We start from the raw sequence: 25,773 nt of genomic DNA on the forward strand, positions 1-25,773 counted from the left end.
CTTCCTAACCATATGAACAGTTTGACAGTGGACCCAGTTACCGTGGGGGTGCAGACTTTCCTCTCCTGTTAGGAATGCTCTAGTGACTGATTTCCTGCATTGCGTGGGAGGTTGGGTTACCTGGCCTGCAAGGCTCCTTTCAACTCCATGATTCTCTTGCGTTCCTAATGGTAGGATTATTTGTATGTCAACAGGAAATCCATGATTGCCAGCTTTCCTTAAATAACTTTACAGCTCTTGTGCGTCTTCTTTCTGTAAAAAATGGTCATATTGTCCACTATATATATTTATTTTCGGCTTGCATGACCAGTAGTCTTAAGCACACGTACACACATTTATGCAATAAAAACAACAAGTAAAACATCAACACTATTTAAAAAGCTCATACATGGACAATAGGGTACGTTATCCCAATATGAGTGTGTTACACTGGCTAAAATCGTCAAACCACATGAGATAATTCTTCCAACTGGTACCCGCTACATCAAATCAGAACAGTTTGAACTTTCCCCACCTTGTTCCTTTTTTTTTGTGCCACCAGGGCCAAAAACATGGCCACTGCTTTGGTGACTGAATCAGCTCTATCAGATAAAAGAACAGAAATTGACCAGGGAAGGGAGGGGAGATTTTCTTTTATCAAAATAGGTATAATATACTTCTGCCTCTCCATCTTCCAGTTGGGGCAAGCTAGCACTATGTGATCCATTGTCTCCACCCTACCTAGGCTACAGTCGCACCGCCGTTCAGAGAACGGGATGCCCTGAAAGCGGCCCAAGACTACATTAGACGGAAACGTATTCAGTCTAGCCAGCGTGAAGGCTCTGCGAAGTGCTGAACTTTTGAGAGTGTAGCAATAAGTAGGAATCACCGACGGTGGTGATATTGTCCACTAATATAACAAGGCAGTTTTTAAAAGAAGCCATTCTCCTACAGATAGCTTTTTATTATCTCTTCCATTTCTTGCAATGACCATTTTCAATTCCCAGCAAAATAATTTCAGATCTCTTATTTCCAACCAGCACTATGTTTTAATTAGGCACCCATTTTCTGATGGCATTTAACAGGACTAAACAGCAGCCTGTTTCTCATTTACACCTAGATATGTAAATTTTCTGAACTTGTGTAGAAGTGGGGGAGATCCAAGGGGGGGGGGGGTCAAATGGAAATGTTGGAAAATATGTTTAATACTTTCTTACCAAACATAAACTTATTTAACTGCTTTAAGATAATAAAATGTATAATCCATAGCTTTGTTAGCTTGTAAAGGTATACTGTTTGGAATATTTATGACATTTAAAAGTGTAAACATCTTTAATTTTGCTTCAACAAACTTACAGATATACCCGATGCTAGCAAAAGAACTGCTAAACCGTGTGGAATCTAAGCACAGTTTTCACTATTTGAGAAGTAGAGAATGTTTACAGTGGAAGCCATACATTTTGAAGTAAACAGGAGAAGGTTTATTATGTGGACTCATAAACAGTCTGTGTCTAGCTCTTATTTAATATATTTTTACGCTGCCCTTCCTCAAAGGAGCTCAAGGAGGCACACATGGTTTTCTTCCCTCCTCCATTTTATTCTTGCAACAGTCCTGTGAGTTGGGGTTGGCTTAGAGGATGTGATTTCTCTAGGAAGTCCCAGTGAGTTTCACAGTGGTGTGGATTTAAACCAGGGTCTCCCAGATCCTAGTCCAACGCTATAACTGCTACAAAAAACTAACTATCTGCAGATTCGGACAGTGAACTTTACATTGGAACCACCATCCTCTTCAAGGGTTGAGTGTGTTCTTGGGAGCATTCTGCATAGGTTGACAGGAGAGCTCAGAAGGCTTGGCCTGCCCTCAATAAGACCTGACTGCACCCTAGAACAGGTCCCAGAACTCTCTGCAACAGGCGCATGTCCTTTGGCCTACATGTCGGTGTTCTTAAGCAGGCAGTTCTATGTGGAAAGAAAATCATTTGAAAGTCGAATAATAATAGTTGGTCTTGTCTCCTTTTGCCATGAGAGGTTTTGCATTCGCTGTATTGTTACAACAGTCTTAGGTGCTGAGGTTTTGAGACTGCTGAGTGAAACTCTTTCCGCGTAGTGTTGCTAGGCCACCACCTGAAGCCTCTGGGAGCTGTGGGGGTGGGGCAAGGGGCAGATGTGATGACACAACGCACTGACATCACATTTGGGCAAAAACCCAGACATCAGTGCATCAGCTGATAACTCTGGAAAAATTATGGTATTACCACAGAGTTTCCATCATGTCAGATGACATCACTTCTGGGTTTTCAGCGGTCTCACAGCATCATTCCCCCCCCCCCCACGGTTCTCCCACTGGCCTGGGTACAAGGACAGATGGGAGGGTCAGACCAGCACGGCTGTTTCCCCACACTAGCTGTTGAGCAGGCTCAGACTTTTTGATCTGGCTTACCCATCCAAATAACTGCTCAGGGACGGGACCTACTGTGGATCAGTGGTAGAGTACCTACCTGCTTTGCATATGGAAGGTCCCAAGTTCCTAGCATCTCCAGTTAAAGGAGCTGAGGCAGCAGATATTGAGAGAAGCCCTTCTCTACCTGAAACCCTGGTGAGAATCAAACCAGATGTTTGTGTTTCTGTAGGTTTGCAACATCTATTCAAACTTAATTATCCAATGTGGGAGTCCAATCTGGAGTGGAACCGCATACATATACTTTTCTCCAATGGGACAAATGCGGCCTGCCTGAAGCCATTTCAGTTTTGGGGGAAAGACACTGGGAGGGAGGTTTATCTGTGATAAGAAAAATCACCTCATGAAGCACTAGCAAAGAGTTCCTCACTGAGCGTGGGAGGTCTGTCCCTTTCTCGCTGTGGGTGGGTGGGGTAGGCTTTCTCCCTCCTTAATTGGAGCCCCTCTGGTTCCTAATTGCCTTTTTTCTTTAATGCTGTAATAACATTCAGAATTACACTAACTGATCCTCCATTGTGTTGTGTGAATGCTTTGAGTGTGAGAAACAGGGTGTGTTGTGTGAGAGCCACTTTCAATCTGTTTTTGTGTGGGGACCTTCTCCCCCTCCCTCCCAACAGATCCAGAACGTTTCTCTTTCTCTCTCTGATTCTATATGGTGACAAGCATGACTTCTTGACCGCTGTAAGTGTGGAAAGGGAATCTGGCCTTTGTCACAGTCATACCTCAGTCATCTTGCCCCCCCCTGTGCAGGAATTGGTGTCCAAGATAATTCCTCCTGGTTCAGTTTGAGGCACTGCTCCTTCAGTTCCTACATTGGCTTCCTTGTCTAGAACAGCTTTTGGTGTTTGGCAGCTGATAGCAGTATAACTCTGGACACGCTCATGTCCTGTGTGCTAAATGCATGGAGGAGCACTCTCTTAGTTCTCTGGATAGCTTTTCTGGAGTAGGATTTATAAACAGACTCTAGCAATGATCTAGGATCTTACTCCCAGGAAAAAAAGATTCAGGTCTAGTAGCTTCACTCACGTTCATGGTATGTGCTCATAAAAACATCATTTTGAAATCACTGTTATCAGCACTGGTCCATAGGCAACTGATAGGTTTGCCAACTCCAGCTTGGGAAATTCCTGGAGATTTAGTGGTAGTACCCGGGGAGGGTGGAGTTTGAGGAGGAGAAGGCGCTCAGCAGGGATGTGAAACCTTAAATTCCTCCATCCAAAGCTGCGATTTCCTTCAGAGGAACTGATTTTTGTAGTTTGGAGATCAGTCGTAATGTTGGGAGGATTCCAGGTTCTACCTAGAGATTGGAAACCCAAGCAAATGAGCATCTAGGGAGGTCAGAGCAGCTGTGTGGGGGTCCGTTTGGAGGTAAAGCTGATTTCAGGCCAAGGTCTGAGCCCAGCAGTCTGTCCAAGCAAAGATACAGGCAGAAGGGTAGAGAAGCAGACAGATTCGGAGGGAGGCGGGGACATACAAGGTTGGCTAATAGGCATATTTAGAGCAAGACTAGCAATTCTGTTGCCACACAAGGACCCAGACCTGACCTGGATATATTTATTGCCAGGCCAGGTTAAGTGGTGTCATTGGACTGCTGCCATAGGTAGTAGGGCCATGATGAGAGCAGGTGAGGCAATATTACCCGTTCCTTTTCTGGCTCACCACACCATACTGGTCCTCAGCTTGGATTCAAGCTGATTCTAACAACATCTGTCAGATCTATCCAATTAAAAGACCATAAACAGTTCTACCTATACAGAAAGAACACAAAGGTAAGTGTTTCCCTGGCAAATAGTGAAACAGCTATGCTCTTATTTTCCCAGAATCCTCCAGTGCTACCGGAAGGAATGCACTTCCAACCATGTGGATTTCTATAATGCAACAGCACAAACTTTTTGTGATATTTACTCCAGCAGTGTAATAACCAAGATGTGTGTCTTCCTCAGGAAAATCGCATCTGGCCATTGTCCAGAAAGTGAACAACGAAGGCGAAGGTGACCCCTTCTATGAGGTGCTGGGCCTGGTGACCCTGGAGGATGTCATTGAGGAGATAATCAAGTCGGAGATCCTGGATGAGTCGGATCTGTACAGTTACGTTCATTCAAAATGCCACTTTCTTAAAAGAAATTATCTATCTAGGAACACCTTGGGCAGTATTAGCCGGTGGCTTCTTTTCCACACACTGCCCTTCAGGCTACCTGAGGAGCTGCGTGGCCCCAGGGAAAAAGCATATCCTGATGCCTCATGGAGCTGTCATTAGGGCCCAAAGACCAAAGGGGCACATTTTTCTTTCATAGCTTGACTTTGGAAAATGAATGGTGGGGGGTAAATTTTAACTCTATACAGGGCTTTTTTTGTAGAAAAAGCCCAGCAGGAACTCATTAGCATAATAGGCCACACCCAACAGCAGGAACTCATTAGCCTATTGGGCCACACCCCTGACAGCACCACTCATTAGCATATTAGGCCGCACCCACATGTTACCAGAAGTGTGGTCATCCAGCCACACCAACCTTTTGCTTCTTATTCTGTTTACCTTGTTTGTTTTCAAAACCCAGAGCTTTTTTTGTAGCAGGAACTTCTTTGCATGTTAGGCCACACACCCCTAATGTAGCCAATCCTAATGAGTTTCTGCTGTTGGGTGTGGCCTATTATGTGAATGAGTTCCTGTTGGGTGTGGCCAACTCAGGAGCCAGCCGGAACTCCGTTCCTGTGCGTTCCTGCCCAAAAATAGCCCTGACTTTATATGTCATTGGTATTTATTTTTCCTGATAGGTACAGTTTGCCTGATTTGCTTGCTGCAAGAAAGGATAGATCTTAGAAACTACCGGTAGTCACAAGGTTATAATCTTCCCACTTGCAAATCAGAACCATGACCTCAAAACAAGGCTTTAATTTAGGTATGGGAAACAGGGCAAACCATTTTAACTGGCTTATATAAGGGCAAAAACAAAAGAGAGATACACAGGGTTAAAATTAGGCCAGTAGTCACTTCCCAAGTCAAGGCATGGCAGAAATGTCTTCCTTTGGGCCTGCTCCTATTCCATGAGTGATAAGGATGCTGTCCTCTTCTGGGGGAAATATACGGTAGTAAATTTGCCCCAGAGCAGTGACTTGCATATTGGAAGTATGCATGAATATATTTCTGTTTTTGGGAGGGGGAGCCATCCCTCCCAAAAATGGTTTTAGTGAGAGGCTGGAGAAAAGGGACCCCACGGGTGCTATTCACATAATTGGAGGCTTCTTCATCTCTGTGATTTATACACACAACATCTCAACAGCAGATACAAACATAGACTCACATGTATTGTCCTTAGATGATGCTGGGCTGTGGGGTCCTGCCCCCCTCAGTGAGATTCCATGGAGGAAAGAAGAAAGTAATGTCCACACATTGCTGGATCCAGGGCCGTCACCAGCCATCTCTTGGATTTTCCTGTGTGTGAGAGGCAGGTTTTGTCTGCTCAACACTTTGCCTATGGAACTCAGTGGAAGCCATTGGGAGCCATGCCGCCATGGGCAGAATTGTAGGAAATGGCTCCCATTTAGAGCAAGACTAGCAAATCTGTTCCCACACAAGGACCCAGACCTGACCAGGATATATTTATTAATATACCCTGTTTCCCCGAAAATAAGACCTACCCCAAAAATAAGCCCTAGCAGGATTTCTATGTGGTATAAGCCCTAGTGTGTCTTCTTGAGAAAAAATAAATATAAGACCATGTCTTATTTTCGGGGAAACACGGTATCTCAGTATATTATCAGGTACTTTCAGGTACAGTCTGGTTTTAGAATCATTAATAGTAGACACTTATCTCATTTCCCCCAAATTTTGTTCTGTAACCTTGAGGACTAGAAACATCTCCAATAAATCTCAATTATGTATCAGAGTTGTGGGCACATGAAAGCATGGAATAAGTGCATCCCCTAACTAGAGTTGTGCCTTGGAAACCTCATAGAACACTCCTCCTTCTAACATACCCCTTTCCTTCCCTGCAGCTGACAACCGCAGCAAGAAGCGAGTGAACAATCAGAAAAACAAGAGGGACTTCTCTGCTTTCAAAGATAATGACACAGAGTCCAAGGTGAAGATCTCCCCTCAGCTTCTCCTGGCTGCTCACCGGTTTCTTTCAACAGGTAAGAGATGCCTTGGAGAATTCCAGGAATTTTAGTATAAGGGAAGATTCCCGAGGACGGCTTGGCCAGCAGAGCATCTTGCAACTGTAGCTTTCTGGACTATCGGAGGCTTCCAAAGAGTTTTGTCAAGGAGGTGTATGATTGTGGAACAGCCAGCTGGCTTTTGCATTGGATATGTGGCACCCATTCAACCTTTTAACTGCCTATTAAGTTATCTCTTAGTGAATGGGGAGCATTATTAAAAGTTTCCAAAGTTCTGATAGCTGAGGCACACTGTTTGTTCTGCATTAAAGATGCACTTCACTCTAGATTTATTTATTGAGTAGATAAGAGTGAGACTCGCTCTGAGGAGCCTGTATACTGTGATTCTATATGAGTCTTCCATTGGTCTGGATGTCCTTCCTGACTAGAAGTAGGAAAGGCTGATGCAGAGATGTGGGAGGCGGCCCAACTAAAGGCAGATACTTTTGTTGCTTTATGCAGCAGGGTCAAGGGCTCGTCCAATCATTAGTGGTGCAGAAATGCTGTTGAATTAGCTGACTGGAAGGAGGCAAAGCTGGAGCAGTAGATCATACAGAGATGCAGAGGGCAACCTCCTGTAAGCAGGCCTTTGAATTATTTAGTTTTTAAATTTCTAGTGACACAGCACACCATTTTGGGAACTGATGATTTAAGTTAATGTGCACTGCTGGCTGACAATGTGATCCTAAACAGAGTTATACCCTTTTAAGTCTATTGAAGTCAGTGGGCTTGAAAAGGAATATCTCTGCTCAGGATTGCACTGTTAATATCAATTTAATGTAGCATCTGCTCATTGGCACTAATGACTCACGTTCTACTGACAATACTGGCCAAATCCGTTTATGCAGTGCACATGTGCACACATGTACACAGGATCCTTTCCCACTGATGTGGCACCCTCCATTCATCTCCCTTTACTATCTTGCCTCAAAATGCATCAGATCTGTCGCCTACAATCTGCCCAAATCAGATTTAAAAGGCTAATAAGAAATCCACAATGAAAGGTCGTTCTCACTGTCTTATTCAGAAATTACAGGGGATTTGTCTTCTGAGTATGCTATCCCTCCATTATCCTGTCTGCTGTGGGTTTGGGGTTGAATGGGGGCTGTTGTGTGCATGATTTCCTCCCCTCCTTTTCCTGTGTCTGTTTCTCACAGCAAAGCCAACAAATAGGGCCCAAGTAATTGCCACATTTCTGGGGAGGGTTATTGCCTCAGGTTGGGTTCCAGCTGTGCTTTAGACCATGTGTGGCAAGATGGCTGCTCTTCAGACTGCTAGGGGAAAGCTTCGTGTTTTCTTTTCCAGTTCTCTCCTTACAAAGCCAGCTTTGAGGGGAAACCCTGATCACTGGAAGAGCTCCACTCTGAGACAAAGAATGAGAGACAGAAAGAGACAGAGAGACAAATGTGCAGGTTATAACACGAGAATTCCAGCACAGAGAGGGAAGGTACAGTGTCTAAAGTCCTGGTCAGCGACTAGTGAGAGTGCAGTATGAGGGATAGCAAATTGAATCCCCCCCCCAAAAAAAAATTAGCCTACAAGCAATTCTGCTTTTCTGTATCTTTTTTTAATTTAAAGCTAATACCTCAGGGGGCAGAGAGTATCCTGGGGGCTAGAATTGACCCAGTGCCCTCCATTAGCCAACATACTCCACTAAGTTGCTCCTGTAGTTGTGTTTGAGTAACGTGAAGAGGGTGGCATGAAAAGAAACCATTGCCAGAGAGGGTGGCTCCTGAGGGACGTGAATGGACACTGCCTCCTCTCACCGCACTTGTTTAGAATGGCTCTGGCCTCTCTGAGATACCAGGTCCCCCTTGAACACGGCTCTTGTGGCCTGACTGCTGAGTCCCAACCGCCTTCTTTTTACAGAGGTGAACCAGTTCACCCCCGGCTTCATTTCTGAGAAGATCCTGCTTCGCCTGCTCAGACACCGTGACGTCATCCAGGATCTGAAGTTTGATGAGGAGAACAAGAAGGCACCTCAGCACTTCCTCTTCACCAGAAACAAGCCGGCCGACTATTTCATCCTCATCCTGCAGGTAGCCCACCCACTCCTCAACCCTTCTGCCAAGAAGGCAGGTTGATCTCATATGGAGGAGCATCAACATTCCCACCAACTATAACTTATGTGTTATCTCTTAAGTGCCTACAAACAGAATCCCAACAAATTGCTGTACAGTAACGAGATTAGTAGAGCCCTGCCTCACAGGGTTATCATGAAGGTGAGCAAGATAAAGTTTTTAAATCACCCTATTGCCGTTGAAAGGGCTGGAGAGCTTCTGGATACTTGGTGAACATATGAGAAATGCTGCCCTTGCTTATCCTTGTCACTCATTCCAAAATGAGAGCCAGTGTGGTATACTGGTTAAAAGTGTCGTTCCAGTCCTCACTCATGCCATGGAAACTCGCTGGGTGACCTTGGGCCGGTCACACTCTCTCATCCTAACCTACCTCAAAGGTTGCTGAGAGGATAAAATGGAGGAGAGGAGAACGATGTAAGCTGCCTTGGGTCTCTGTTGGGGAGAAAGGCTGGGTATAAATGAATTAAATAAAATGCTCCAGGTTAGTGTTCTTTCAAACTTTCTGTAGGGAATAGTTTTCATGGAAGGTTCTAGGGAAGGTGTAGTTCTTGTAGGGCAGTAGCTAGTCATGTCATTCAGCATGAACAGAGTGGGGCCTAAAACAGATCTGATGGTCTCCTGAGCTTGTGTCTTGCAGGGGAGCATCAGTAGTGAAGGAAAGTCTGTCCTTCAGAAACCATCTCCCTGCCTGCTCCATGGAGCCAACCGGGTCCCAGAGCCTAATGTTGTGTCCTCTCTCTCTCTCTCTTTCAGGGTAAAGTGGAAGTGGAGGCTGGCAAGGAGAACATGAAGTTTGAAACAGGTCCCTTCTCCTATTACGGGGTGATGGCCTTGAACCCAGCTGTTACAACAAGTAAGCTGCAGCCTTGTTTTGCTGGGGGAGGGGCCTGGCTGCGAGAGGAGCCACGGAGCAGGCAGGAGTGGGGAGGGAAGCAGCCAGCCTTCCTTCCGAGGCCTTTGTTTCCCTGTGGTGAGCAGCCATTCCTAAATCACAGAGGAGTTCTTGCTGGAGTTCCCTAGGGCAGGGATGGGCAGCCGGCAGCCCAAAGGCCTGTCTGTCCTACAGAGAATTTTCATCTTTCCTCCTCACTGGTTTTGCCCAAAAATAAAATCTTTGCCTGCGATTCACTCAGATGAAAAAGAAAAATGTTTTCAAAGGTTTCCTGGGTATGCTTTGTCTCTAGCTACCCTTTGACGTTCACATTCCTCTTTGGGTGTTGTCTGCAATGTTCTGGCAGGCCTCAGCCCTTGCGCTCCATTAACTGTGAAGCCCTAATCATGAGACTGTGGCACTGCTTTTATGATGGAGCCCAGCCATGCTATGGCAAGATAGGCTTCCAGAATAAATATGCAAGAATACAGACTTTGCTGTATTTCGGGCCAGAGCTGTCCCATGATGCTTTGCTCCTCTAAGCAACTGTTCTTATGATTGCAGTAGTACACGAAGGGTCCCTCTTTATGGCATGGAAGATGTCAGAGGTGGGGAACGACAGTGCTTAGGGAGCCATACAAGATCCTTGAGCTGGACCTTGCCCATCTGTGGGGGTTTTGCCAGAAGTCAGGAGGCCCATTTGGACTGAGGCAGCCTGTCTATGGACTCATAGAGATCAGAAGAAATAAAACAACAGTCTCTGCTCCTTATGCCAAGTCTGTTCTTCTGATCTAGTGTCTCGCAGAGACGTAGATGGGGTGTTTCCCAGGCCTGCTCATTTTGGCTGGAGATGCTGAAGAGTGAACCTGGGGGTGGGGGTTGGGGGGTGGCATATTTGATGTTCTACATCAGGGGATAAGGCAGCTTCTGTGTATTTGTTGGTCACTCTATTCTCCATAGGTCTGCCAACTGCCTGGAGGGGGGATGCCCTGTCTCTTTACCAGATGCTCAGTGGGCTGTTATTTGCCAAGTGATGTTATCTGCCTCCATGCCATGATAAGCTTCGGAATCCCATTTGTACAAATTACGTCTCTCTCTCAAGGAGACAGGAAATTTTTCTCCCAGCCTGTTGGCAATGCAGTAGAATGAAGGTTCTCCAGGCAGTAGACTGAAGGTTTGGGGCCATATTTGGTCCAAACTGGTTCCCTCAGAAATGGCCAAATTCTAGAAATGTCAGCCAGCTTGGGGTATGGGTCAGACTGTTAGCCAATGAAGTGCTGGATTCAAATCTCCCCTGAAGCCCAGTGGGTAAACTTGGGCCAGTCACTTTTTCTTAGCTTTTACCTGTGTTGTTATGAGGGAACAATGGAAGAAGGGAGAGACTCGTGGAGCTCATTATTTATTTAGAATTTTCTATGCTGCCTCTCCTTGGAGGAGAGATGGAATAAAAATGAAAGAGCAGGATGATAAAGCTGGCAGTGAGGGAACCCCAGTTAAGGAGAACACATGATCTGACATTACACATTATTTTCACAGTTTGCATTTGCATGTTGTATGTACACTGTATGAAATCCAAAAGAGATGTTAGCATTAAATTGTGGGATATCTTTGTGTCTTAGTATTTGAAACTACCATTTTTCCTTTTAAAGAAACTGTGGGTAATGTTTTTTTCAAAAATGCATTGATTAAAATTTGGTAAGGCCTCCAAGACACATATCTTTTTCATGGGCTGCCAGTTTGGCCCTTCCTGCCATAAATCAGAGACTTTCTGAATTTGCCTGGGGCATAATCTACTGGTTTTTAGTGCTCATTTCAAGATTGTGTGTTAGAATTGTGCCGTCTTGTGGCCGGTTTTGGAACTTCAGCCTGGGTTACAGAAGGTCAGGCAGCTCCTTTGATCTAAAATTTGCATTGATAATTGCTTTACTGGAAAACCAGTAAGCACTGACATGGTTAAAGCTTTGGACTAGGAGCTGGCAGATCCGGGTTCAAATCCCTTCTCCCCTATAAAGCTTGCTGGATGACCTTAGCCAGTCACACTCTCTCAGCCTAACCTTCCTTACAGCGTGGTTGTGAAGATAAAATAAAGGAAGGAAGAGTCATATGCACGACTCTGAGCTCCCTGGAGGGAAGGGCAAGTGAAAAATACACTAGGGCCCCGATCACACGGCAAAGTTGCCGCGGGAGAGGCACAGATAGTGGGCGGATTATCCGGGCGCGATCACACCCCAACATCTGGGAAGTGGAGCACACCCGTGGCTTACCGCCGACAATGCGCCTTAAAAAACTAGTACCTCCAAGGTACTAGTAAACGTTTGCCACGGGCTGCCTCCAGACGCCCGTGGTGTGATAATGGGGGCGCGCGGCATTCCCCTCCGGTCCCTTGTTTACCTGCCGGTGCCGAGGGAAGGACCCGTGGTGTGCCGCCGGCGCGTCTGATCGCGTAATCGCGGATCAAACTGTGCCGGGGCAATTAGCCACGCCTCCCCCGCGCGATATCCGTCCCGTGTGACCAGGGCCTAGGTATATCAGTACAAATCTCCATGTTTGGCCTTGTGCAGGGGAACTGCCTGGAGGGGTCTGTTCCATCCTTAATGGCACCCAAAAATGGCAGCCTGAAGTATTCGCCTCACTGTGCCCCATAGAAGCACAGAACAGACGGAAAGAAATACGGGATGAACAAAAGGAAGTACATTTTAACTTAGTGAGTGATTAAATTATATAATTCAGGGCCACTGGACGTAGTGTTGGCTAAGATCATGGATGGCTTTCGTATTAGACAGATTCATGATGGATTTATGATCCAGTAGCTACTAGCAGTAGTGACTGAAGGGAACTTCCATGTACAGAGGCAGCAAGCCTCTTCAATACCAGTGGCCTCTGTGCCCTGTTTGTTGGCCCTCCAGGGCAACTGGTTGGCCACTATATAAAACAGGTTGCTGGACTAGATGGACCGTTGGCCTGATCAAGCAGGGCACCTTTTATACTTTTATGGAAAATGCACATAGTGAGATAATCAAGTGATAAGTTGCAGGACATGTTATAAAATGGGGAACAAAGGATGGCTAGAGGACTAGATATAAAATCTTCTGCATGTTACATTTTTTTATTTGGAGACTGATTTGCATCAACAGCCCAGTGGTTGTAACATGGAAGGCCAGTGCCAGTAGTCGAATGTCAGTGCATCTTCCCTGCTCTGCTGCTCTCTCACTGTGTGACCTTGGGCAAGTTGCTTCCTTTCCCACATTGTCAGTTTGCCATATGGAAAGACAGAAGGTGTCAAGATAAAGCCATTATTAATACAAATTTAGGATTTAAGGGAGCTCCCTCCCATGTCTTGTGACGCAGGATTTTAAAAATGACCAGTAGAGGGCACAAGTCTAGCATCTAAGACTGCAGTGAGAAATAACAACAGGTTTGCATTGGCCAGATTTGGAAGCATCCCACGTAGGGCAGAGCTAGTCATCCCAAACTGCATCAGAGAAAGTAGCATTTGTGTGGGTACCATTTCCCACTTCCAGCTGTCCGTTTGAAATCAACCCTAATGATCTTTGCTACACATGTGGGATTGTTTCTTTGTTGAGTTACCCTCATTTTGCACCTGCTTCTCATCGGGTCCTTCATTATATGTGTATTTGTGTCTAGCCCCACCAGCCAAACTTGACCGCCAGTCTATACAGCGAGGGTCCTTGTATTCCAAGGTGTCAGGTAAACCACATGAGTGCATGTCGTGAGAGGTGCACATCTCTAACCAGATTAACCCCTTGCCTGGCCTTCATGCTGCAGCTGGATTGCTTTGATTCAGTACTTTGGCACACATGGCCTTCTGCCAGAGATACAGAACAAGGGGGAAGAGAAACACTAACTTGACATCACTCCGTTTCTTGAAATACGTAAGGAAATTTTCAGCACAGTGGAATCGATCGAGGGGAGGGTTACCCTTGGGCTGGAGAGACGTGCTTTCATCTCTCTGTTCAGCCATGAAACAGTTGCTCCCTCATACCCTCATCTGCTTTTTAGAGGCACTGTGAGGATCAGACGGAGGAAGCTCCCTTGTGTTCACCTCCCTGAGCACCTCAGAGAAGAATAGAAATGTTGTTGATTAATGGTTTATTAAAACCCACTTTTCTTATGCAGTCTGTTTCTGGAACACATAAAAAACCCACCCAAAAATACACCCCATGCTATTGGTGAAGAAGAGTTTGGGCCTTTGCTAATGAGGAGGAACAAAAAAATTGTGGAGAGGGGGGGGAGACACTTGCTTATCAGATGCTGCATCAGTACGTGTGGAATCGTTTCTCGTGCGTTTCCATTGCTTCTCAACAGATTCCACAAGCCCTGAGCATGTGATCCCTCTGTGTTCAGTCGATGCAGAGAGAAGGAGAGCAGGCCCAAGGGTGCAGGCCCTGCCTCTCCATGACTGCCAGCTTGTCTGCATGTTGTGAATAGGCAGAGAGAGCGTCCACGTGGATGCTGCCTCCTTGTGATCAAGAATGCCGGGAAACCAGCGTCCCAATCACAGGGAAGGAGTGGACATGTGGAGAGAAATACTAACTGTTCATTCACATTGTACTGGAGCTGGTGAGGAAGGAGGGGAGCCAGCAGTCTTGTCCCTCTCTGCAAATTGACTGCCTGCATGGAAGGATTGTGTGCTCAGGGCTGCTTGGTTCTGTACCTTTGTGAGCTTTGTTCTGTTGCAATGCTTCTGATGGAAGCCTGATGCCAGACTCCAACAGACAGCATTTGCCTTGAGTACTCACACTCTCAGCTTTAGAAACAGAAGTGATTGGGACATGACTTTTGTTGAGTGATCAGTAACTTCTTGGGCTGGGGTTGAATGATAATCACAATAAAATAACGATTTTATTCTACCCAGAGGAAAACACATCTCCATGATTACTACATAACTTAAACGTGCAAATTGACAAATAGGCGCTTTGTGAGGCTTTAAGGCCGAAAAGCCCATTTGAAATCCTTTAAGTAAAGAAACAAATAGGGATGCCACTGTTTTGCCGATTGGGTGCCAACCTCAAGGGCAGGTGCATGCATTCCTGACACCTGTATGGACGTCAGTGCTAATGGCTGTGGTTTGGACGATGGCCAACTTGGTGGTTTTATTGCAAGACATAATGCTGTGTGTAATTTTGTTCCACATATGCAAACCCACTTCTTAGGACTGTATTGACTGTAAATTATTTCGACAAAATAGGAAATGACTAAAATACTAAGATAATTTTGAAAAATTGGCATCCAAAAGTTGACACCACAAATACCCACAGAAGTCCAAGACCTTACAGATCAGTGCAAGAGGTGAGAGGGCTTACATGACCCATGACAGCCCGGATCGGGGTTACATCTGGATCCAGTATTGCTCCTGGATGTCTTGACGATGGCTGTGGCCAGAAATGCCTTTGACCTACCTAGGCTGATATCTCAACTGCAACCCTTTTTGGAGAAACCTGACTTAGCCATACTGATAAATGCCCCAGTGACTTCCAGGCTGGACTGAATATGCAGGGCTGCCTTTGGGAAATGTTCCTGGAAACTTTTGATTCTGCTTCCTTTGCCTCCAGCACAGCTTCCAGTTCCAGTACCAGTTCAAAATGCTGGTTTTGACCTGTAAAGCCATCAATGGTTTGGGTTCAGGAGATCCAGATATCACCTGTTCCAACCAGTGTTCCCCCTAAGCTTAGTTAGTGTGAGTTAGCTCACAGTTTTTTAGCCTCCGGCTCACACATTTTTGTCTTAGCTCAGGAAGGATGGCTCCAGAGCAAACTAATCTAATGCAGTAGCCAAATTGCTCACTCACCACTTTAATGCCAATAGCTCACAAAGTAGAATTTTTGACCACAAGACTCCACAGCTTATAAGGAACATTGGTTCCAACATGTGCCTGCCAGTAGGCTGCGTACAAGTGGAGAGGCTGTGCTCTGTGTTTTGCAGCCGCCACAGGCCTGGGAGGTGGCCACGTGTCATGAGGCCTTCTTGGTGGTGGTAGAAAAACTCTGGAACTCTCCCCCTGGTATGAACATCTGGCTGTACCCTCTGCTTAATTTGACAATGCCATTGAAGCCATCTTCTTTCTAATTGGCTTGTGGTTGCATTGATAGTCATTTTCCCCTTGCTTTTATTGTGCTGATTGCTCTCAAGGTTTTAATTCCTCTTATTCTTTTGGTGACTACCATGTTTTTTTTATTGTGCATATATTTTAATATATTTTACCTTTTTACAGTAAGCTTTGATTCTTATTCTGGAATATCTGTTTTTTAAAATAGCTTCAATAAAACAGTCACATCTTTCTAAGCCCACTGACTTCAGTGCACTTAGAAAGGGTAACTGTATTGAGAACTGTTCTGCAAAATAAGAACCCTCTTCCCATCTGTTATTATTCGGAGGAGGCGGGGAGGGGGGGGAGGAGGAGGAGGAGGAGATAGGATTTATACCCCGCCCTTCACTTGGAGTCTCAGAGCGGCTTACAAACTCCTTTCCCTTCCCCTCCCCACAACAGACACCCTGTGAGGTGGGGTTACATCAGCAGGTGCAAGTGGAGGAGTGGGGAATCAAACCCGGTTCTCCCAGATTAGAGTCCGCGCACTTAACCACTACACCAAACTGGCTCTCTGCAAAGAGCTTCACTGCTGTGCTTGTGCCCTTGGGAATAGGTCCATATGAAATCAGTAGGACTTCTTTCTGAATAAACATAGTCTGGACAATTAAAAAAAGATCAGCCCACCCAATTTCAAAATATATCCTTTCATCTTTTACAGGGGTCTTGTTGTAGAAAAAGAGCTGCCGGAGCTCATTAGCATAACTCATTAGCATAACTTATTTGCATATGCCACGCCCCCTGACATCACCGGAAGTGACAGAAGGCCACACCCCCTGACATCACCGGAAGTGTGTCAGAAGGCCCGGCTACTTACCCTCCTGCTTCATCCTCATTCCCAAACGGAATGAGGATCGAAGCAGAGGGCGGGGTAAAGAAGGGGGCGGGGCTTCACCACGTGACCGCCCCGCCCCCTAGAGGTTCTCTTCCGGAGCTCCGTACCTGAGAGCTCCCCCCCGACTAGAGCCCTGATCTTTTATATGCCTCCTCACTTGCTCAATACCACAAGAAGAAAAAACGGACAGAACTGACGCTAAATAAATTATTACCAAAATATATGGTATAGCCTCTATGAGCCAGCTTTGGAAAGACAGTGATTAGTTTCTTCTTGAATATATAACTGGTAGCCTGTTTGTAGTACATATTTCTGACCATTTGAACATTCAACAATTTTTAGAATTTGCTTTGGAGAACAGAAGCACTTTTGATGCAGTAATAGTAGTCCTCTTCTGAAGAAGATAACCAAATTGGGGGGCTTATATGGAATCCTTGTCTGGATCTTTGGATTGCTGGACTTCTGGATTGTTAAGAAATGGATTTTTACTTGTAAAACTGTATATTATGCATTGTAGAAGTTTTGAAGATTAATTTCTATATATTTTGCACATGCTGAAGGTTCTCTATTTTGATTTTGAATTAGTTCCTATAGAAACTGATAATACACATAGCTATATTTTGGTAATACTTTATTTAGTGCTGGTTCTGTCACAGTTTTTTCTTGTTATGGTATTGTCTTAGACTGTGATCCTTCTTGCATTTGCCCTCACTTGCTCAGGCAGTTGTCAGTAGCCTTTTCAATTGATCTGGGAAAGGATCTTCTTATGTGCATGAGAGAAGATTCCATAGGCGGGGGGAGAAAAACAAAGGTAGATGGATGAGGGGAGGACAAGGAAAAGGGTGCCCTTCCCGACTCATTCTTCTCCATGTCTAGTTTCAGAGGTGCGCTCCCCTTCTCACATGAGTAACCTGAATCGCTCGACATCATTGTGCTATCATGAGCGCTCCGATTCCATCTCCTCCACCTTCAGCGGCAGCAACAACCAGATCAGTTCCAGCGCCAACACCCAGTATCTCTCAGACTTCAGTGTTCGAGCCCTTATGGACCTGCAGTATATCAAGGTGAGACATACGAGAACGCCTCTCTGACCCACTTCTCACTGAGGTGGCAAAGCAACTGTACCACTTCGTTGTAGAGTGGGCTCCTTTGACTGAATGCCCCTCCAAAGAAAAGACCTTCCTGGCACGTGGAACTCTTCCATCTATAGTTTTTTGTGTGCAGATTTTTTAAAAAACGGATGAGTGTTCAGTCATGTGAGCACCCTACCTGCAGCCCAGATGGAGACTGACCATCTCAGAGAAAATGAAGCCTGAGATGAATGGAGCTCTCCACATACAGAAACAATCTGGAGCTTCTTGGGGTCTGATTCTGCCACTACTCTGTCACATGCTTCCCAAAAACACTGTCATGTATGAAAGGAAAATGGCTGGAAACGTAGTGGGCTGCATTGGTGGACGTGTACTGGGGAAGCTGGGATTGGCTTCCCAGATGGGGAAATATTGCATAAGTACCACATATATTATGAAGGAGGTGGTACACCCGGAGTGGCATAGTGGTTGGAGCTCAGGAAAGACCCAGGTTCAAATCCCAGCTGTTTCATGAAGCTGACTGGGTCGCCCTGTCTCAACTAAACCTGCTTCACAGGGTTATTTTGAGGATAAAATGGAAGGGCAGAGAATATATGCACCATCATGAACTTCCTAAAAGAAGGCCTAGATAGAAATATAAGAGAGAGATTGATGAGGTGTAATCCGAAGCAGAGTTACACCATTCTAAATCAATTGGAGTCAATTATGTAGATCCTTATTTATTCATTTAGATTTTTTATGCCCCACTTTATTTCCCAAGTTGGAGACCAAAGAGAGTTACAATATCATTCTCCCTTCCTCTATTTTATCTTTACTACAACAAGCCCATGAGGTAGGTTAGACTGAGAGATGGTGAATGACCTAGTGTCACTCAGCAAGCTTCCACAGCAGAGCACAGATTCGAACCAGGGTCTCCCAGATCTTTGTCCAGCACTCTAACCACTGCACTGCACTTGCTCAAGTGATGCAAAACGTGTGTGTGTCTGCATGTGAGAGGTGAATCTGCTTAATTTGTACAATGGATGTGGAGTGCCCAGTATTCTTGTCCTTGGTGCAATTGTTTTGTTGTTGTTCTGTTCATACACCTTTGAGCACACCGCAGTTATCTTTTGTCATTTCTCTACCCTGCAGATCACACGCCTTCAGTACCAAAACGGCCTCATGGCTTCCCGCTTGGAGAGCTGCCCCCAGTCTCCTGATGGCAGCCCCCCCCAATTGGACACCACCTTGCCCGCAAAGGAAACCCCAACGCCCAACGAAGTGATTAGCCTCTTGAATGAGAAGAACTGCCAGCATTCCAAGACGAACCACAGCTCTCCGGATGAAGTTGTCTGACCTCGGCCCTTTGGCGACCGGGTTTTGGCCAGCTCGCCCCAGTCCTTCCCTTCCAAAGACAGCAAAGTGGGGAGGGTGGGGGAAACACCCCAGTGCCCACGAGAGGATTTTGATCATGGAACTACAAATGTCAGGTAGTGGATGTAGCCAGGGAGAAAGGAAGGCAATTCCCCTGCAAATCTCAATGGCTTTTCTCTCGAAGGCACACACCCCTCCATTTTCTAGGCAGGAACGGGCTTGATAGGATAAGTACAGGCCAACTAGGAAAGGAAACTGCACAGTTGCCAATGAGAAGAATTAACAGGTTTTGGATGCTAAAGGGAATCCTGGCTTCTGGAGCACCAGAACCTGCATGACCCAGTCTGATCCAGTTTCACCCTGGCTCATGTTTGCCAAGTGAAGTTTCAGCGAGCGGAGGATTTCTAAAGGGAGCTTGCTTGCTGCTGGTTTTTTTTTTTCTATGCTGGCTTTTTATTTAAACAGACAAAAACAGAAATAAGGCGATCTCGTGGCTAGGCAGGCTCAGAAGGCAGCTATCCAGTTCCAGAGTTGGTCCATTTCTGGTTCCCTCTTCCACAGAGCACTCATGGGGGGAGGGGGTTGTTCCCTGTCTCTGTTTTAATAGCGAACAGGTACAGAGGCTGCACAGACAGACCTTGCCAGCCGGAGACGAGAGCCGTGACTGTGGGCTACCACGACACAAGCAGAAGTCTGCTGACAGGCAGGAATCGTCTGCCCATCTCAGGGAGTTCTGATTCTTGTATGTCGTTTGGGATTACGATCTTCTTCTTCTTCTCTCTTTTTTGTTCAGTTTTGTTTTGTTTGTGGGCATCATGTTGGAGAGACGTTGTGCAGGGGTTTGAAGATGGCTGAAAGTCCATCCCCCTCACCTGCCTTCATCGAGAGCACTGTTGCTGGCGAGTGTTATTTCTCAGCACACACTCAGTTCCAGGCTAGAATCATCACAAGGAATCATAACAAAGCTGGTCCAGATGAGCAGCAGGGGAGTGACTGAATTCTGAGGTGGCTGAGTGTACGGTTCCAGTTGTCCCTGCATGTTTTTGAACACACCACTGTAAAAAAAAAGCTCCTGGCACATAGAAAACTAGCACAGCAGGGAGTGGCCTGGGTGGAAACCTTTCCCCTGATAGGTACTTTTCTATATGCAGGGAGGATTTTTTAAGTGTGGAAGCATTTTTAAAAATATGGCCGATAGAAGCAGTCTATAATGTTGCAGCCCATTCTATCCCTGTTGGATTTTATTGTCTCATTCTGTTGCAGATGTAGACCGCACCAGAATAGGAATCCTCAGATTTTTAATTTCACAGTACTGTATAAGGTTCCTTGACGGATCTGATGTTAGTCCCAGAACTTGGGATGGGATACAATTCTGGGTAGCATTGGGCACATGAGGTTGCGTGCAGCATTGGGAATGTGGGCCGCAGCTTGTCATGTGCTTGTGGGGCAGATGGGGTGTCCAGTGCAGGACTTTTAACATCTTTTGGAGATGGCTTTGAATATATGGCCATAATTGTAATAAATGTGTTTGTTTCATCCCTATTATGTTGGGTTTGGATCTAAATTGATCTTATTTGTTTAGCCTAATGGAGACATTCTTCTGCAGCATCTCTGAAAACAGAGTGAATTTGTACAATCTTTATTTATGGTGGGAAAACGATGCTGTGTTACTCTGGATAAATTATTTGCCACATGGTGAAATCAAGTCACACCCACAGGAGTTGCTGGTAGTCAAGTATCATATGGTTATATCTCAGCAAAAACTTAGATGAATTCTGCATTCACATCCCTCGACTTGGTCATTGCTGTTAGTTTTTCATGAGAAGCTTCAGGCAGTATATAGATTTCTCTGTTATTAAAAGCCAGGAAATGGATTTGAGTCAGCAGGTAGTGGTCAACTGGCCCAAGGATTTTTTGTTCAGATCTAACATTTGTCCAGAGAGAGGGGGAGAATTTTAGGAGCGATTGCAGAAGGTTCTGGCCACATGGTACAAAGCCTGCTTTGTAAGAGCTGTTACAGAAATACATACCAGGTAGTAAGGTTGGCAGGTTGGTCCCCTCATACCTCTGGTGAATTGTCCAGTTGGTGTGTAAGAAGTGTGTGTATGTGTGTGTGTGTGTGTGTGTTCATCATTCATTTTACTAAACAAAAATTTATGGCAGTCTTGGATTGCCTCCATCACTTTAAAACATTGTGTCTGTCTTCACACACAGATCAAGTGCACTGATTCACTTCCATTTGTACCCATGTGTCTAAGCAAATGTTCTGACTCTACAAACAGATTCCAGGGGCAGAAGGAACTCAAAAGAGGAGAAAAGGCTTGTATTGGCACACATAACACACCTACTCAAGGTCACTTGCTGTCCTTCACTGGGGGCATTAATTCTGAGGTGTGTCTGCCTCAAGTACAATCAGAGAATTCATTCATTCCCAATTTTAGAGACATGACAGAATTACCTTTGCGTCTCTAGATGAGTTACTACTCAGGGCTCGCCTTCCAGTCAGGAGGCAAACTCAGAAGCAACACAGATATGTAGGCAATTCTTTATTTTTCACATTGTGTAAGAATGAATTTTCTTTCATCTTTTAGCCAAAGCTGGCCACTTGTGTCTTTCAACTGAGGGCAGCATCAAATTGAAGTCAGCTTTAACATAGCTAACTTGCAGTTTGTATGGTGAGGAAAAAATCTGATAATTGGTGTAGCATAATCAGAAGTCACGATAGAGAGAGAAACTCTGTAATGAAGAACTGTTTTCATCATTGCATTTTGCCGTGTACCAAACTGGGGGTTTGGAGAGAAATTGTGCACTTAAATGCGATGGATCATGTTTGTCCCTAGTGGAGGGGAGGGCTGTATTGATTTTATCCCCCATGATATCCCCCAAGTTATGGTCACAGCTGGGTGAGTGTATTTTCTTCCAGGTTATGGGGGGAACAGATTAATTGTACATTCGTGGAATGGATGCGTCACAACAGAGATGCTTTGAACACTGAGAAATTCCTAGTGGAAAACAGTTTTGTGTATAATGTGTAATACAGACGTTTTTATGCCTGTGATAGAAAATCTAAGTAGGACCCCTCCCCCGGCAGTAAAAGTACAACTAAATACTCCACTTTTGCTCTCCTTAGAAGTACCCCAAAATCTGCTCCTTGTTGTGGATCGCCTCATCCTGCTAAATGGTCGTGCTGGTGCCAGCCCATAAGTCAGTGTCTGTGGGAATTGTGTAGTGTTTGAAATAAACTTGAGACTCAAACAGATGAGGTGCATCTCAAAATGAAACAGTTTCCCAATTCCTTTTGTAGAACAAAACTCAGGACACTGGGATGCTGAGCATGGGCGGAAGAGCTCTAGGTTCAGATCCTAGTTATGTATAATGTGCTGAATGAATTCTCAGCATAGCTGTGGGCAAACCATTGTACTCTCATCACCCCAGTTCCCCATCCATAGAGTTAGAAATGGGGGTTGCCATAGTTTCATCCATTCTCTTTAGCTATTCCCTTAACTGTAGCTCGAATCACAGGCATCCATAACGTTTATCTCCATGTATCTGGTTTCTGCAGATAAAGTTACTATTGGAAGAACAATCATAGGCCAGACTGTCTTGTTAAGCTGGCAAACGTAAGGTCAGGTTATCTTCCTAGCTCAACAGATGGTGGTGAGAGAGAAAAAACCTACTGGGAGACAAGATTCTGAGGGAGTCTGTAGGCCTTTATTGGGTCAGCTCTAACCTGAACTGTCTGCCAAGAAGTATAACTGGGATTATCTCCCGACTAGCACTGTGACAGTGGCCCGGTCTACACATGCAGCAGAATGAGGTGGATAGAGATGGTAGAGCAGACTGGACCAATTCAGACTGCTGAAGCTCCCTAATTTGAAAAAATAGTGCCCACAAGTAGAAAGCTAGTATGGGGAGAGAAGCCAGAAGACACTGGGTTTATATTGTTCTCTGATGTACTGATATTTCCTTGCAGGGTGTTGCTGCTGCTGCTGTTTTAACATGAGGGGAAACGTTAAATATGTGGCCACCCCATCTGCAGTCTATGGTATATTATATTATGATTTTCCTGCCTCATTCTACTGTATATCTAGACCAGGCAGTCCACCTCGGAGGTCCAGGCCACTTCCAGCTTTCAAGACCCCTAAAAGGGTTGCCAGCCTCCAGGTGGGGCCTGGAAGTCTCCTAGAATTACAACTGGCATCCAGACAAAAGAGCTCCGGTCCCATTGAAAAAGTGGCTGCTTTGGAAGGTGGGCTGAATGGACATCTGGCCACTGGCGTCCTCCCCTCCCCAAACCTTTCCCAACCCAGAGCTGGCAACCCCACTCCTTATAGCCATAATAAAAAAATAAAACGGGTGGCTCATGAAAATAAAGCACTAAAAAGAGCGAAATGTAGCCCAGATTTTATATAACAAATCCTTTTCTAGCCTTTTTTTGAGGCCCCCTTTGAGCTTGAGGCCCAGGGCTAAGCCATCAGCATTTTCCTCCTTATTCTTAGAGCCTTCATTTGACTTAACAGAATCGTTTTTTGAAATGTTGGGTTTGTTGACAGCAATACTTGATCCTGGCAATTAAGGGGGAGGGCTATTCCATTACTGTGCAACCTTTTTAGAAAACTGTGCAGGAAACCACCTGCAGCCAGGGGACCGGCTTCCTCCTTCCTGTTTCCCCCCATCCCTGGACATTGATACCTTAATGAATCTTTGTGCTCTTTAAACAGCTGTAACTTAATTTGACTGTGCATGTGTTTCACAGCTTTTTGTCTGACTTAAATTTCTGTTTTGTGAGGGGGGTATTCTTGTTTGGGTTTTATTTCCCCCTTTTGGATTATTATTATTATTATTCCTAAGGAAAGCACAGTGGTTTCTGAACATTTTCCCCTTTGTGGGTGGACGTGATGTAATTTATTTTTTTTTCTGATTAAAAAAAAGAACACTAAACTGAAGATCCTAGCTCCCATGGGGAAAGAGATTCTTTTAAAAAAACAAAATAATTATGAAATAAATATTATCAAATCAAAGTGTGGTGGAAAATGTTGGTGATTATTTCAAAGCTTTTGAAGAAGAGGAAGGAAGAGGAAGAGAGAGCGGCTTACAAACTCCTTTCCCTTCCCCTCCCCACAACAGACACCCTGCGAGGTGGGTGGGGCTGAGAGAACTCTGACACAAACTGTTCTTTCAGGAACAGCTGTGCCAGAACTTGTGACTAACCCAAGGTCACATCAGCAGGTGCAAGTGGAGGAGTGGGGACTCAAACCTGGTTCTCCCAGATTAGAGTCCACACACTTAACCACTACACCAAACTGGTGTTAATTTCTGTGATCCTACACAAGCTGACTTGAAAGTGAGTTGCACTGAAATCAGTGAGATTTAAGGTTCGTGGGCACAATACGTTAGGGTTGCCAAGTCTTTTACTGTCCCCTGCAGCCCTGTATTTGAGGGCAGTGAATGTGCAGACCCTGAAAAGATTTACCTGCTGATTTACCTGCTGATTTCCAGGCCCTGAAAAGATTTACCTGCTGATTTCTGCCAGTCAAAATGCTCTTAAAGTCACAGGAGCAGAGTGGACTGCTCTATTTCTCTGCACTTGATCATACTGTTTTGTCTCCATTTTGCACTCCATTCGCCCCTATTTAACAGAGACCATCCTGTTTTTTCTGTTTTCTGTTCCCAATGAATCATTGTCTTGATTTTGGCTTTGGAAGAGATTTGTGGCTGTCCTTCTAAAACACTGTTACTCTTAACAGTTCAGTCCTAAATAGAGTTACACCCTTCTACGCCTGTTGACTTGAGTGGATTTACGCACTTCCAACACTGCTTAGGATTGCACTGTAAATCATTAGAGGTTGTCAAGTTGCCACCCTTTCCCTGGGCCTCTAGGACTGAAGGAGGACAGATGTCTCCAGGGCTTTTCTTGTAGAAAAAGCCCAGCAGGAACTCATTAGCATAATAGGCCACACCCAACAGCAGAAACTCATCATTGGCATATTAGGCCACACCCCCATGTTGCCACACCCACCTTTTGCTTCTTATTCTGTTTACCTTGTTTGTTGTCAAAACCCTGGGCTTTTTTTTGTAGCAGGAACTTCTTTGCATGTTAGGCCACACACCCCTAATGTAGCCAATCCTAATAAGTTTCTGCTGTTAGGTGTGGCCTATTATGCTAATGAATTCCTGCTGGGCGTGGCCAACTCAGGAGCCAGCCGGAACTCCATTCCTGTACGTTCGTTCCCAAAAATAGCCCTGGATGTCTCTATTTAATAAAGGTAAAGGTTTCCCTTGCTTGAAAGCCAGTCGAATCCAACTCTAGGTGGTGGTGCTAATCTCCGTTTCCAAGCCGAAGAGCCACCGCTGTCCGAAGATGTTTCCGTGGTCATGTGGGCAGCATGACTAAATGCCGAGGCGCACAGAACGCTGTTACCTTCCCACCAAAGCAGTATCTATTTATCTACTTGCAATTTCTTGCTGTTAAACTGCTGAGTTGGTAGGAGCTGGGACCAGAGATGGGAGCTCACTCCGTCACGCGGCACCAGGGTCTCGAACTGTCAAGCTACATACTTTCTGGTCTGCAGCTCAGCATCTTAACCGCTGAGCCACAATGGCATCCTCTATTTAATACATGCATGTAAATATATGTATATGAATATTAAACCACTGTGCAGTAACCAGCTTTTCATTTCACACAATGAAGTGGAGAAGTTCAGCTGGAGTAGCTGATAATATTGTTCTCTGTTTAGTACACCTTTAAACAACAACAGGAACTATCTGTTTTTAAACTGGTATAAAACGAGTCATTGAACAATAAGCAAATACAGGCAATAAGCTAATGCCAGGGAGGGAAGGTGGC

General features: G+C 45.2%; 1 protein-coding gene across 1 annotated transcript in view; it reads left to right on the forward strand.

Annotated features, from left to right (window-relative positions):
- CNNM4 (cyclin and CBS domain divalent metal cation transport mediator 4) overlaps positions 1-20,143 on the forward strand; it is a 51,219-nt gene extending 31,076 nt beyond the window's left edge. Inside the window, exons 2-7 of the mRNA XM_015408166.1 lie at positions 4,381-4,524; positions 6,431-6,568; positions 8,459-8,628; positions 9,424-9,523; positions 17,359-17,546; positions 18,705-20,143. Of these exons, the coding sequence (XP_015263652.1) occupies positions 4,381-4,524; positions 6,431-6,568; positions 8,459-8,628; positions 9,424-9,523; positions 17,359-17,546; positions 18,705-18,908 (944 nt within the window). The 3' untranslated portion in view covers positions 18,909-20,143. The remainder of the gene's footprint in view (positions 1-4,380; positions 4,525-6,430; positions 6,569-8,458; positions 8,629-9,423; positions 9,524-17,358; positions 17,547-18,704) is intronic.
- The last annotated feature ends 5,630 nt before the right edge of the window (positions 20,144-25,773 follow it).

The sequence above is a fragment of the Gekko japonicus genome, unplaced genomic scaffold (assembly GCF_001447785.1).
Source record: "Gekko japonicus isolate JY-2015 unplaced genomic scaffold, Gekko_japonicus_V1.1 scaffold139, whole genome shotgun sequence".
NCBI lineage: Eukaryota > Metazoa > Chordata > Lepidosauria > Squamata > Gekkonidae > Gekko > Gekko japonicus.